This window comes from Papio anubis, chromosome 11, assembly GCF_008728515.1.
Source record: "Papio anubis isolate 15944 chromosome 11, Panubis1.0, whole genome shotgun sequence".
Taxonomy (NCBI): Eukaryota; Metazoa; Chordata; class Mammalia; order Primates; family Cercopithecidae; genus Papio; species Papio anubis.
Window position 1 is genome coordinate 71,662,559 of NC_044986.1, and position 14,594 is coordinate 71,677,152.

Consider the following 14,594-nt stretch of genomic DNA (forward strand, 5'->3'; position numbering starts at 1 on the left):
GGTCCCTCAGGAAAGTGGGGGAAGCCTGAAGCCGGGGCCTCTGTACGGGGGTTCAGGACCCCTCCCCACCCAGCTGGAGGAGCACATCTAGAGATGGTGGCGTGAGCCTGGGGGTTCTGCTGAAAAGACAAACGGGGTGCAGGGGATGCCACAGAAACGCAGGATGCCGGGAAGGAGCCTCCACGGCTACGCGGGCGCTCCTGTGACACCGCTCACCCAGTACTGTTCCGTAGTTGGAAAAGCAATGTCTATTTTAAAATACTTTTTATAAGAACGTGAATTTCCTTTCAGACAAAGCCAAACGTTTAATCACAACATAATGCCTACACATTTTAAAATCCTTTCCCTCTTCCTTCTCACCAAAAAAAACAAAAGCAAGGCAGGGAGACTGTGCAGCGTCGCATGCTCCTCTGTGACCCAGAGCCGGGAGCCCGTCCCTCCCATTTCACTGAGACACTGAGTGCTCGGCTCTGCCCGGGGGCAACTCTGGGTCCTCCCTGTCCCCAGCACACATGGGGAAGTTGAACAAGATGGTTTGGAAGAAGTCGAGCTTTGGTTTAACTGTCCCTTATCTGGAGTCCTAGGCCAGGGCTATGTTGTGCCTCTCCCCTCTGTCCCCAGTGCCTCTGCTGGCCAGGTGAGTCGGGCCCTACAGTTCCCTGCCATCTCCCTCACTGTCCTGGCACTGGGCCTGTCGCCTCTGCTGCACCAGCTGCTTGTCCAGCTCCCGGAGCTGCTTCAGAAAGCCCCGGTTGGGGAGGACGCAGCGGTTCTTGGCTACTTGCTGGATGGCGTCCACCAGGGTCATGTCCTTGTGGATCATCAGGTAGGCCAGGACCAGGGTGGCTGACCGGCTGCGGCCCATGACACAGTGAACCAGGATCTTACCTGCAGAAGAAGCAGGGAGGAGAAAACCCACACTGAGGGGCAGGCGTTGGAGGCACAGGTAGGGCCCACTCCCATCCTGACTGTCACCCTCTCGCCCACAGCAAGTGACTCAGCATTGTGCCCCACAGCTGCCTCTGTAGAACAGTGTCTTCTTCATAGGGTTGTTGAGAAGGCAAATAACCCTGTAAATAACTCGATTTTAGCACAATTTGTGCTAATGAATGGCTGCTGAGCTCCTACAGTGTGGCCGGGCTGCCTTTCCCCTGAGCACCGTGGCAGAAAGCAAGCACCCACTTCTTGATTGCTGTTTCGGATCTCAGGGAGGCTGGTCCCAGCTTCTCCCGGGCATGACCGTGCTCCTGGGGTGTGAACGTGTCCAGCTGGATGAATGTCTACCCCTGGCATTCAAATCCCACAGATCTTTCCGGAGGCTGCCGGGCCCCTGGCCAGCCCTGCTGATAACCAAAGCGTTTCTTCCTCTCCCAGAAAACAGGGTAATTCTTTCTGTCATGACTCAATACTTGAAACAGATGAAAGCTGTAGTTCATTAAGCCTTTTGGGGGCCTCAAGTCTGTTAAGTGGCAGGGGGAAGGGGAGAAAGAGTTGGAAGGGAGAGGGAGGGGGGAGGAAAGGGGGAAGTGGAGGGGGTGGGAGGAAAGGGGGAAGTGGAAAGAGCGGGAGAGAAAGGGGAAGAGGAGGGACAGAGGAAACTCAGCTCGGGTAGGAGCTCCAAGAGCTGAATTTTGTTTCCAAGACTAGGGCATGAGGCCGCGCGCGGTGGCTCACACCAGTAATCCCAGCACTTTGGGAGGCCGAGGTGGGCGGATCACCTGAGGTTGGGAGTTCAAGCTGGGTGAACGCACATCTGTTACCATTGGAGGAGTCAGCCCCATTGAGAAGAATCAAGGTCCAGGCAACACTTTTGTTCCTTCTTGTGGTCAGATTAGCTGAGACCCATCATGCCAGAGCACATCTCTCACAGTCACAGGGGCCAGCACTATACCTGCGTTGGGCTTTTATTTCCCAACTTCTGTCAGAGCTCCAAGGGTCCCCCTGGCCAGAGCACACAGTGGGAGAGATCAGCACCCCTCTCATGCTTGGAGATACTTTTCTTCATGACTACAGTCAGAGCCCTTGAGGTGTGCCTGACCAGAGTTCATCTTTAGGAATAGCAGCAGCTAGTGCATACCTATGCTTGCAGGTCCTTATGTTCTCACAATCAGAGCACCTGGAGCCCATGTGGTTAAAGCCTGGCCAACATGGCAAAACCCCGTCTCTACACAAAAATTAGCCAGTCGTGGTGGTGCACCTGTAGTCCCAGCTACTCGGGAGGCTGAGGCAGGAGAATTGCTTGAACCCAGGAGCTAGAGGTTGCAGTGAGCCGAGACTGCGCCACTACACTCCAGCCTGGGCGACAGAGCAAGACCCCATCTCCAGAAAAGAAAACCCAAATCCAGAATCTCTACTGCTCCTCAACTGCGTGCTTTTAGAAGTGACTGGAAGGTAGGCCTCTGTCATGAAAATCAGACATGGGCTAAGGCTGTTACCCTGCACCATGGCCCGCCCCCAGCCAGGTGTGCTCCTTGCTAAGCAGACTCCTTCCTTGCTTTCAGGAGATGCTCTCTGCCCACCTCCCATGCACTATCTGGGAACCTGCCTTTCTTATCAACTTGCAAAGAAATTCTGGTAGAGCCCTTACTTCTTCCCAAGAGGTTCTAGGTGTGTGGAAGTTCTGAGAAAAAAAGGTGCAAGGTGTATTATGAACTGCTGGGGCTGGAGGGAGATAGGGCAGGAGACCCTTAAACAGTGAAAATTGGCCGGGCGTGGTGGCTCACGCCTCCAATCCCAGCACTTTGGGACGCCAAGGCGGGTGGATCACTTGAGGTCAGGAATTGGAGACCAGCCTGGCCAACATGGTGAAACCCCATCTCTACTAAAAAATACAAAAATTCACCAGGTGTGGTGGTGAGCACCTCCCAGCTACTCGGGAGGCTGAGACAGGAGAATCATATGAACCCAGGAGGTGGAGGTTGCAGTGAGTGGAGATCACGCCACTGCACTCCAGCCTGGGTGACAGAGCAAGACTCCATCTCAAAAAACAAATACAAAAACAAAACAGTGAAAATCTGGTCTGGTTAAAGCTTATTAGAAGCACCAGAGAATCAACCTCCTGCTTGAAAGCAGGGGTTTTTTTTTTTTTTATACCCCCCCTTTTCCAAATTGAGTTTTTTTTTTTTTTTTTTTTGAGATGGAGTTTCGCTCTGTCCCCCAGGCTGGAGTACAGTGGCCGGATCTCAGCTCACTGCAAGCTCTGCCTCCCGGGTTCATGCCACTCTCCTGCCTCAGCCTCCCGAGTAGCTGGGACTACAGGCGCCCGCCACCACGCCCAGCTAGTTTTTTGTATTTTTTAGTAGAGACGGGGTTTCACCGGGTTAGCCAGGATGGTCTCGATCTCCTGACCTCGTGATCCACCCATCTCGGCCTCCCAAAGTGCTGGGATTACAGGCTTGAGCCACTGCGCCCGGCCTCATAATAGATTTTAAGATGCCTTCAAAAGCAGACTACGGACTGTTTAAGAACAAGAAAGAGCAGACAAAAGGAGAGCATGATACTAAAGCGCCTCATGGCATTTGCCCTGGAGTTTCTTAGAAGACTTCATTAAACTAAAACCACACTAATTCACCTCAGAGGATGCCGCATCGGGGCAGTTAAGGCAACCCAAGTGGGGTTCCTGTGACAGTATTTTGTGAGGACTTATTTTTCTGATGAAGAGTGACAAGTTCAGTTTTTTCAGATCCTATAACCAGCTGGCATGCCTTGCCCTCCGTGATATTTGGTGACCTCTTATACAGCAAAGTCACCAGGTGCTCAAAATAAGGGCAGAGGACTCTTCTGTGAGGCCTCGGTGACAGAAGGAATCCCCGCTGGTAGGCAGGTGTCCTGATGGCGCTGCCTCTGATTAGCTCTGTGACCCTGGGCACCTCACTTGGCTTCTCTGGGCCTCTGTTTGCCCAGCTGTCGGGGCAGGACCAGGGACTAGATTATCTCCGAGGTATTTTAAGAGTGACTGAGGTTGCCTGGGGAGTTCTTTCTAAAGGGTCAAGTCAGGGTAGGGATGGGGTGGGAGAGGGCCCCAGGGGCTGATTACAGCCACAGTACAGCTCCACAAGGAATGCTTTTCAAAAAGAGTGAAAGAGACTGGCTGTGAGAAGCCAGGTGGGGGGAATGGTGTACACTTGGCTAAAACCAGTCAATGAGAACGAAGAACATAGACAAGAGGAAGCAAAGAGTGATGCCTTGCTTTTTGGCCAGACTATCTATCCACACCTCCTACATAGAGTGTAAGAAACATACAAGTGGGTCTGGCACTAAAATGCCAACCAGTGTCCCTTGGTTTTCCCTTGGTTCCGGCACTAAAATGCCAAGCAGTGTCCCTTGGTTTTCCCTTGGGTCTGGCACTAAAATGCTAAGCAGTGTCCCTTGCCTAGACACAACTGGGCCATCCATTGCATGTGGCAGGTGGGCTGAGCACCTGCCATCCAGTGGGTATGAAGTCTATGGTATTGCTGCTCCTAAGCTAGCGGCCATTTTGTTTGGTTGCTGTGACCACTCACGGCACAGGTTACAACCTGATGGCCACTGGGTTGCTTTAGTTTGTCCTTTGCAGCATTTTAAGAAATTTCAATCTGTTGCCAAGACCTAAAAATCAAGCGATTTTATAGTAAAATCCAGATTGGAGACTTCTGAAAAGTCAGATCTCCCACATTTGCACTGACTCTCATAAGACAAGCATTAGCTGAGGCTGAGTGGTAGGTGCCCCTGTGAAGGGGGTAAAGGGCTCTCTGCTTAGCCACAAGTGCCCCCTACCCACATCTCCGTGCTGTACATGCAGCCAGCTTCATTTGTTTACACTCTGCGTGGTTCTGCAGGGTAAGCATTTGAGCCCTGACTTGAATTCTTTAGACATGTCAGTGCAAAGGCGCTGAGAGCAGAGCCTACCCTGCCATCTCCAGTGGGGTCATGTCCTGCTCCCCATCTCTAGCCACCCGGTTGAGTCCCGGCACCCCTATCCATTCATTCTACCCCCCTCAAAGTCTCTGATCCTAGTATCTACTCTCCTCCCTTGGCCCTTCATTTGCTAGGTGCCACCTGGTCTAACAGTCATGATCCACAGCAGCCTGACACCTCCTCACAATTTTCTGTCATCTGCCTAGGCCTAAGCTTCAACTTGAAACCCTGATTCTTTCTGGATTTGGCAGTGGGGGCAGACCCTAAAATTGAGTCCCAGGAACCTAAAACAAGCTTTCATGTGAGTATATCTTACAGTTCAAAGTTGGAATGTCTTTTTTTATTTTCTTTGAGGATTGGAAACTTTACGATGATGATGTGCACATGCTGGCGTGGTTATATGCTTCACGGTATATGACCATGCTTTATCAAATACATCCGAGAGCCTGCTGTCCGCCAGGTTCTATGCTAAGCACTTTATGTGCATTACTGCTGATCCTCATTATAACCTCTGAAGGTAAATATTTTTATCACCGGATGGAGAAACCAAGGCTCAGAGAAATCACATCGTTAGTAAATTGTGTGTCAGAAATGTAAACCCGGCCCTGTGTTCTCCGAAGCCTGCCAGGCCCTTTCCATGAAGGGTAAGGTCTAAAACATAGTAATGGCAAGTGAGTGCATTAAACAGAAACGGAAGGATTAGGTTGTTGCAGCCTTTGTTTTTTTCATGTCAAATATGTTTTCAGTTAACTTCAAATACTATGAGACAAATTTTACCTTGTGGTGATGACTCAGTTCAGTTGCTTTTCTGATCCTACTTGGAAACCCAGAATGTACACAGCACAAAAGATGGTTCATAAATAGACTCATAAAAGGAAGGCCTGGAAATGAGGCATCTTCTAATACAAGCATGTTAGCTCTAAGGGTTTTTTTCATTGTGACATTGCTTTCTGAGCCAAAATAATGACAAACTGTTGGTGGCTATGGTTGGCTGTGGGGCCAGGGCCACCTTGGGATGTCCATTAAAGTCTGATACTGTCCAGCAGACCTGGCCTAGGCCCAGCCCCAGGTTGCAAGTTCCTGCAGCAGACAGTTTGGTCAGTCACTGAGACCTGACCTCTTGTGGCAAGAAAGACTTTCAGTAACCGGATACCCTGAATTATGTGATGGCTCCACAAAGGGGTGTGTGACACATTGGCCTGAAGTCAGAGCACAGATTAGGGAGCTGAAGTCCCTCTGGCCTCTGTGGAATGCCACTAAAGTACACCCTGCAGCAATAACTGTATATTGTCTTACCCCCGATGCGTCCCTAAGCTGTGCCCTTCTCTCCAAGATAGCCTTGTAGTCTTTGCTGGATTAGGGTAGCCAGCAGTGCATTCTGAGCACAAAGACTAGCACTGTGATTTAAAAGATGGATAATTAACGCTGGGAAAACTTCGAAGCTGGAAGTGCAAAACCCAAATTATACCTCAAATGCAGTGTGCCAGTAAAGCTCAGCTTGTCAGCTTTCTACTGGAGGCCTCACTAGGTTAAGTGTAAATGGGGACATGGCGGCTAGAAGGCGGGCTGTGAAATTGGATGGTGGGCAGGAGAATTTAAGGTCTCTGCATGGATTCCCACTCAAGTCAGCTCCCTGAGGGTTTTCCGGCATCAAAGCCCTTGGCTACTGGTTGGGTTCAGGCCCAGGCACAATTACTGTCTCCGGCCGTAGTCCCAGCTTTGAGGGCTCCCAGACCGCCTCCGCCTTTTGAAGGACGGCAAATGTCCTTTAGCAAAGACTCCGACCAAAAGGCCTTTTTTTTTACGCCCTATTTCCATTCCCCAGAGCTGCAATCAAGGTCCGAACCCCGCCAGCAGCACGCTCGGTGGTGCAGGTCCTTAAACTTTCACAGCTTCCAGGGGCTCAGACCTTTACCGTAGGCCACAAGCAGCCCCAGGGGCCTAGCTTTGCGACAGACAACGATTTCGCACGCGTACATCCCGCTTCCGTCCTGGGCCTCGGGCGGGGAGACCTTGGGCTAAGGGCGGAGCCTAGGCTAGGGGTGGAGCCTTGGCGGGGCGGGGAAAGGGGCGGGGCCTAGACTACAAGCGGGGCAGATCCGGGCGGAGCGGGGCAGATCCGGGCGGGGCAGATCGGGGCCGGGCGGGGCCGGGCGGGGCCGGGCGGGGCCGGGCGGGGCGGGGCCGCGGGTCTCTTACTGTGATCGTCGCGCAGCGCTCTGTCGATGAAGGCGGCCGCCGGATGGAAGAAGACACTGAGGTCGAAGGTGGGCAGGTCGTCGGCCTCCACGCCGTGGTACTGGATGTCCATGTCACGGTAGTAGTCGGGCCCGGTGTCCACGTTCCAGCGGCCGTGGGCCGCGTTCAGCACGTGCGTGAACCCCGCCTTCTGCAGCCGGTAGCGGTCCAGCGCCGTCGCCCTGAGCGCAGGGGAGAGAAATCTGTGGGCGCGCGGCGCCCTGCCCCGGGTCCGGGAAACTCAGGGGCCGCCCACGCTTTCTGCCGTGGATTCCAGTTCCCAGAATAAGGACTAGTTATTGCAAATGAAGTCCCAAAGCTCTGCTCTTACCCAGTCCCCTACACCACCTGCACTGTTTTGTGATTCTGGCTCGGTTGTCTCAAGAAAGGACAGAGTGTAGGCTGGGGTAGGCGAGCTGAGCTATTCGTTCGTCCATTCGTTCTTTCATCATTCACTATACACAGTGGAGCCTGGTGCTGGACTCTACGGTGGTCGCAGATCTGGACCTGCCAAATTGCCTGAAAGCCCTCCAAAATAACCTGTTCATCAGGGCTGCCTTCACCCAGCCTCTCCTCTGAACCTGCCGTATGTTTTTAGGGTTTGGAGATGGAGGCTCAACTGAATGGTTTAAAGCAAGGCCTTCCACGAGAGGATTGGGTTGGGATTGAGCAAAGTTCACAAATTCACGTTGGCATGATGTGAACGGGAAGGTGTTGCTTTGGGGAGCTGGGAGCTGTTGCCCAGCTGGGCAGAGCATTGTTCTGAGAAGGAGGGCATTTCGAGCCATCTATTGTTTGAATTGATTGCAGGGAAGTTCTTGAAGCCAGCGGTGAAGTTATTTAATGGGCTACAGCTTTATCTTTCTAGGCAAGAATTTCCAGGAACAGTAAATTTAGTCCTCTTGAAGTAGATGGCTCTGGAGTATGACTCGACCAGAAGGCAGCATGGTGGGGCCGGGGTGGAGATGGGCTGACAGAGGAAACATGGGTTCTTCCTGCCTGTGGGGTGGGGCAGGGAGGGACCTGTGTCACTACAAGTGTCAACATTTGGTGATGGAGGGGAAGAAGGAGGCAAGCACGGGCCAAGCCAAGGAAACAGCACCATCTAAGGTATGGAGCCTGGGGACAACGAAGGCCTTTCAGGAAGCATTGTCTATTTCCTGTAATCAATTATCCATCCCCAAATAATGATTTGCAATCTATTTGCACTGTGCTGGGTGCTGATGGTAAAGAAGTGAACAGAGGCTGAGCATAATGGCTCACGCCTGTAATCCCAGCACTTTGGGAGGCCGAGGCAGGCAAATCACGTGAGGTCAGGAGTTGGAGACCAGCCTGGCCAACATGGCAAAACCCTGTCTCTACTAATAATACGAAAAAAAAAAAAAAAAAAAAAAAAAAATAGCCGGGCGTGGTGGCGCATGCCTGCAGTCCTAGCTACTTGGGAGGCTGAGGCACAAGAATTGCTTGAACCCAGGAGGTGGAGGTTGTGGTGAGCCGAGACCACGCCACTGCACTCCAGCCTGGGCGACAGAGTGAAACTGTGTCTCAAAAAACAAAAGAAGTGAACAGGTTAGTGAAGATCCCTTAGGAAGGTCAGATACTAATGGGGGTAGGAATAAACAACAAGTAAAGATAATTTTAGAGAGCAGTGAGAGCTGTCCAAAGGACCTAAAACTTCATGACATGATACAGAATGACCGTGGTCCTGCTTCAGGCAAGGTGGTCGGGAAAGGCCACTGTGGGGAAGTGCTGTTTAAGCCAAGACTGAGGATGAGAAGGTTGAGGATGAGTTGGAGAGAAAGTGTTTCATCCAGGCAGAGGGAACAAGTGCTGAGAACAGAAAGGAAGCCAGTGGCTGAAGTGGCAAGGGGAATAGTGGTACAGAAGTTTGGAAAGGTAGAGGGACTGGATCGTGGTGGGCCCTGCCCGCCATAGGAAGGAGTTTGAGTATTATTGCAAGTGTGGCGGAAGTCTGCTAGAGGATTTTAAGAAAGAAGTAAGCATTTTTTACTTTTTTAAAGATCAATCTGGCCAGACAAGGTGGCTCACACCTGTAATCCCAGCACTTTGGGGAGGCCAAAGCGGGAGGGTGGCCTGAGACCAGGAGTTCAAGACCAGCTTGGGCAACGTCATGAAACCCCATCTCTACAAAATATAAAGAAAAAAATAGCTGGGCATGCTGGCATGTGCCTGTAGTCCCAGCTACTGGGGAGGCTGAAGTGGGAGGATCACCTGAGCTCAGGGAGGTTGAGGCTGTAGTGAGCTGTGATTGCACCACTGCACTCAGTCTGGGCAGAAGAGAGAGACTCTGTCTAAAAAAAAAAAGAAAAGAAAGAAAAAGAAAAATTAATCTGGCTGATGTGTGGGGATGCTGGATGTTGGGATCTGTGTTTGGGAGTCAAGGAGAGCTTTAGAGAGTGTTTAAAGAGAAGTGATACAACCTGGGTTTAAGAAGACATCTCCCTCAATTGCGTGAAGACCAGTACTTCAGCTCAGGGAAGACGTGACAAGGGTCTGGAGCCGTACCAGTAAGAGGGTAAAAGTGGCATTGCACTCCAGCTGAGGGCTCATCTCAAGGCCACTGGTAAAAGCATGTGGACAGAAGTGACCATGTTAGATGCTAGCAGGGACCAACACCCTGGGCCAGGAGGAAGCCTCACACCAGAAATACATGCCATGGCCCCTCGGCCAAGGGCGCGCTCGTCTTTCACTGGTTTCCTGGAGCTTTTTATCTGGCATGAGAACCATGATGGTGTCCAGTGTTTGGGAAGGGAACTGAGCATTTGGAAACATTTGCAGACAGCTCATCGGAACTGTGGCATGGGGAGGTGGGGAGTCCCACTGAGCCCCCCTCCACTTGGCTCTTGGTGTGGCCATTCTGACTGTGGGACACATTGTGCTTTCCGTTTTTCCTCAGAAAGGTCTGCTTTTCATTTTTCGTCTTGCCCCAAAGTATGTATACAACAAACATTATGCTTTGGGGATGTAGCTCTGTGCCCAATTAAAGCCGCCACTAATGTGGTCCATCTTGCTGAATAGCAATCAACCTCACTTTGAGGTTGAGCTCAGTGGAAAAATTAAAATTAACTCTCCTTGACAGGAAGCTCCTACCCACCGTGAAGACTGTTCTCTCTGGGTTCAGTAACTGGCCTTCAACATAATTAAGTGGCAGTTTGAATGAATAACAGTTTGCACTTTGCCACTTTTGGGGAGTGGGGTAGATATGCAACAAGACTCATTGCCTGACACCTCCATATCCACCGAATCAGGCTGATGTTGGCTGTGCCTGAGGGAGAGAAAGAGGCTCGTGAGAACTCCAAGACCTGGTGGGTATTTGAGGCCCACCACAAGTTTTCAGGGTCTTGGCTCCTTGGATGGGAAGGGGAGCCGGTATCCTCACACATCACTCTGGGGACTCCCCCCAGCTTCGTTCACTAGAGTTCAGTTGAGGGCTTGAAAGAGCATCCACAGCAGAATGGGAATCTGCAAATAAACGGAGTGCCTCTTACACAGATGCTGTGGGGGAGGCAGAGCCATCATCACAGACACCCATCGTCCAATCCCCAGCTGGGACAGACACCCAGCTCAGCAATTACTGGGAGTGGGGCAGGCTCAGAGGGTGGTGTCTGACACTAGATTGCTTTGGTTTTGTTTTTAAATTTCAGGGCCAGATACATTATCTGCTCACATATGTTGAAAAGAGACTAAGAAACACAGGGGCATTTTGAGGTGATGGGCATGGAGAAAAGGCCATGTGCCCCACTCCTGGGTCCACATAAATGCCTCTGCTGAGGGAGAAAAGACTTCAGAAAGAAAAACAGATTTAGGAATGTAATTCCAGAATCTAGATGACACAGGAGCTTTCGTTTCTGGTTAGGCATAATCCTAGATGTGATCAATCTGTTCAATTTTTATATAATATGTCATCTCATGACAAAAATAACAAATGCCCAATGTAGAATGCAGAAAACATACTCCCCCCTCCAAAAAAATCACCTGTATTTCTACTCCCCTGGAGATAAAGGCTATTGTTAGCTTTTGATGTAAGAACCTCCCATTGTTCCTCTATGCATAGATTTGCATATTTTATAGAGAGTGGTTTTTTTTTGGTACAATACTATATATAAAGTTTCAAAACCTTTGACATGGTGATATATTGTAAACATCTTCCTATGGCAACATACAAGACTTCAATTACTGCATGCTATTTCATTATATAGGTAAGTCCCAATTTTTTCTTACCAAACATTTTGCTGTGTGTCTTTGGGCACTCCTCTGATTATGTTCATAGGAGACATTTTTAAAAGTGAAATTGCTAGGTCAACAGATATGGCCATTTTAAAATACATTTGATACTTGTTACTAAATTACCCTACAGAAAACTTGCTAAAATTTGCAGTCCATATACTTCGTCAATTTCATAGACAAAAGAAAAATGGTGTCTTGTTTTCAGGGATTCATTTTAGCAATGAGGGACTTTGTTTACACATTTGTTGGACTCATGCAGTTTACTTTTCTTTTTCCTTTTTTTTTTTTTTTTTTTTTTAACATTTTTTGACTCTTTCCAGTTCATTGGAATCGTGTAGTTTACTTTTTTTTTTTTTTTCTTGAGACGGAGTCTTGCTCTGTTGCCCAGGCTGGAGTATAGTGGTGCCATCTCGGCTCACTGCTCACTGCAACCTCCGCCTCCCAGGTTCAAGCAATTCTCCTGCCTCAGCCTCCTGAGTAGCTGAGATTACAGGCACATGCCACCATGCATGGGTAATTTTTGTATTTTTAGTAGAGACAGGGCAACACCATGTTGGCCAGGCTGGTCTTGAACTCCAGACCTCAGGTGATCCACCTGCCTTGGCCTCCCAAAGTGCTGGGATTACAAGCGTAAGCCACCATGCCTGGCCTATGCAGTTTACTTTTGAAGAACACCATCAGTCATATTCCCGTTTTGACTCACTTCTCTTGAACTCTTCTCCCTTCCTGTGAACTTCCAGCCTAGCTCTGGATTTGGACTCCGGATTGGAGGAGGGCTGAAGAAACGACTTCCTTCTTGCATGGCCCAATTTCCTCAGCTAAGCCCTTCCCTCCCTGCCTGCTTCTCTGGCCTGGCCCAGATACCTGCCAGCCCCTCTGGAGTTGTTCCCAGGAAGCTTGCTTCAAAGCCCCACCCCAGAGGAATGACAGATAAGCTGCCTCTCCATGAGGCGGTCTTCTTGGGCAGTGCTCCCGACGTTTCACTTGTTCAGATCCCTTGTCACTCTCCTGTTGTCAGCCTAAATACCTCAGCCTCTGCTGGCAAGCCCATTTTCCCAGGCGTGTGCCCTTGCACAGAAGGGAGGAGGCGCAAGCCCTGAATATATGTGTCTGTACAAACCCCCTGCAGCTTCCTTCAGGCAGCAGCAGGCTGCTCCCATGTTACACAGACTCTACATTGGGCATTGAAGGAAGTGCCCTCATGATCGGAATGGTTCCCCACACTCTGACGTCTGCGGAGAATCCGCACATTTCCCACACCTGATTATGGATTTCTGTTTGCTGGCAGGCTGTACCTTGCCATCTCGCACCTTATTTTTTTGGTAGGGTGTGACACTGTCATGGTCACACATCATTTCATGGGTGTGGCCTTGATGGTGACCTTCCCCAATGGAGTCTTTTGTTTTTGAGACGGAGTTTTGCTCTTGTTGCCCGGGCTGGAGTGCAATGGTGTGATCTCTGCTCACTGCAGCCTCTGCCTCCTGGGTTCAAGTGATTATCTTAGCTCAGTCTCCCGAGTAGCTGGGATTACAGGTGCCCGCCACCACACCTGGCTAATTTTTTGTATTTTTAGTAGAGACAGGGTTTCACCATATTGGCCAGGCTGGTCTCAAATTCCTGACTTCAGATGATCCACCTGCCTCCGTCTCCCAAACCCAGTGGAGTCTTAACCGTGCAGTCTTGAGTGTGCCCGTTCCTTGCAAGTGGACTTTAAAACAGTGGGCACATTTCTGGCATCTGATCTTTGTTAGTTCACCTGATGGGAAAGTGAAATGAACTGGCCTTCCTGTGTCTTGGGTGTTCTTGTTACTTGCTGATGGTGAAGCTCCTCCGTGTTGAGGCACCTGAGAAAACACAGGGCCAACAGCTGAAACTGACTTGTGAACTGAGGCGGCAGAACCACTGGGAGCCTGCGTTTTTTTTGTTTGCTAAACAGCACCGATTATACTGGCAGTACTTTCCTTGTGAGAGTCTTGTGAAGTTGAATGATGCGGCATTGAAGCTTCTTTGAGAGGTTAAAAGATGACTCCAGGGGGAAAAGGCAGTGGAAAGATGTATGTCAGAATGTGCTTATCCCATGACAAAATATGGTAATGGGATTATATGTAATTTAAATTTTCTTGTTTTTGTCTTTCTACATTTTGTACATTTTCAGTAATGAGCCAGTCATATATTCATTTACTATGTAAATGTATAGCATGATGTGTATTGTTATTTCCTTAGTTCTCAGGAGAGACCATTGTAGAGGCATAAGGTGGCCTCGGGGTTTTTAACTCCTGCTGGAAATCTCCTGTCTGCCCCACTCTCTCAAACTGTCTTCCTCCAAGGATGGAGGTGAAGAGAAGAGAATACCCAGGAGGCCTGGTTTTGAGAAATGATGTGGTGTGAGTAATTGGGCTTGGCATTTGCCTAACCATGCAAGGAGATGGTTTATGTTGCTTGAGGCCTTGACTGCTAAGCCATTTTCTGGCAATGAGAAGGCCAGGCCAGGCCAAGGCCTCAGGCTTCTCTCCCCGACCGTCTTGCCCGTGACCGCTGCCCAGCTATGCCTCAGTGGCCTTCAGTGGTTGGAAGTCCTAGTTATTTCAGGTAATGCCCAGCATGTTAAATTGGCAACCTTAACTGTGTTTTGCTGCATCCTAAACTGGCCACCCACACCTTGAAGAAGCAGGTTAATTTCATACCTGCTCGGTGCCTTAAGGCAGAATTGGTTCCTCCTTTTCAGGGAGAAGGAGCTGTCTCAGCTGACTGACTTGTCTTCACTTCACTTCCCAGGCTCTCGAGGCCAGGTCAGCCCTGGGGATGCCTCTGGCTTCTGAGGCTGTGAGTCCGGTCAGAAGCAGAAAAGCAGAAAGAACAAGACAGAGGGTTCCCTGGAAAGCCACCTTGGGCTGGGTGGGTGGGACAGGCCGCAGGCCTTGGCAGGAATCTGACCCCAAATGCTGGACCTTAGAGGCAACTGTAGTTTAAGCAAAAACAAGGAGCTCCTGAGGGCCCCCACCATTCCATGAACAGCGGAAGTTTAACTGCACCCTGGCACTGGTTCTGACACCCGCATGGTGGAGAGGCAAGAGAGATTTCTCAATTATCCTGTTTCAGCCAAGCCTTATCACTGGAGGCTGCCCTGCCTAGGAATTTGCAATCACTTTGACGGTAGCCAGGATATTTCCCCTCCTGCTGACTATAGGGAAAAAAAGGACTGAAAAAAGATT

General features: G+C 50.1%; 1 protein-coding gene across 3 annotated transcripts in view; it reads right to left on the reverse strand.

The window, feature by feature from the left end:
- Positions 1-280: 280 nt before the first annotated feature.
- The window catches only part of DUPD1 (dual specificity phosphatase and pro isomerase domain containing 1), a 35,991-nt gene continuing 21,677 nt past the window's right edge, over positions 281-14,594 (reverse strand). For all 3 annotated transcript variants that reach the window (XM_009214608.4, XM_009214607.3, XM_017962921.3), the window contains 2 exons: positions 7,096-7,316; positions 281-888 (listed from right to left, as the gene is read on the reverse strand). In XM_009214608.4, the coding sequence (XP_009212872.1) occupies positions 650-888; positions 7,096-7,316 (460 nt within the window). In that variant the 3' untranslated portion in view covers positions 281-649. The remainder of the gene's footprint in view (positions 889-7,095; positions 7,317-14,594) is intronic.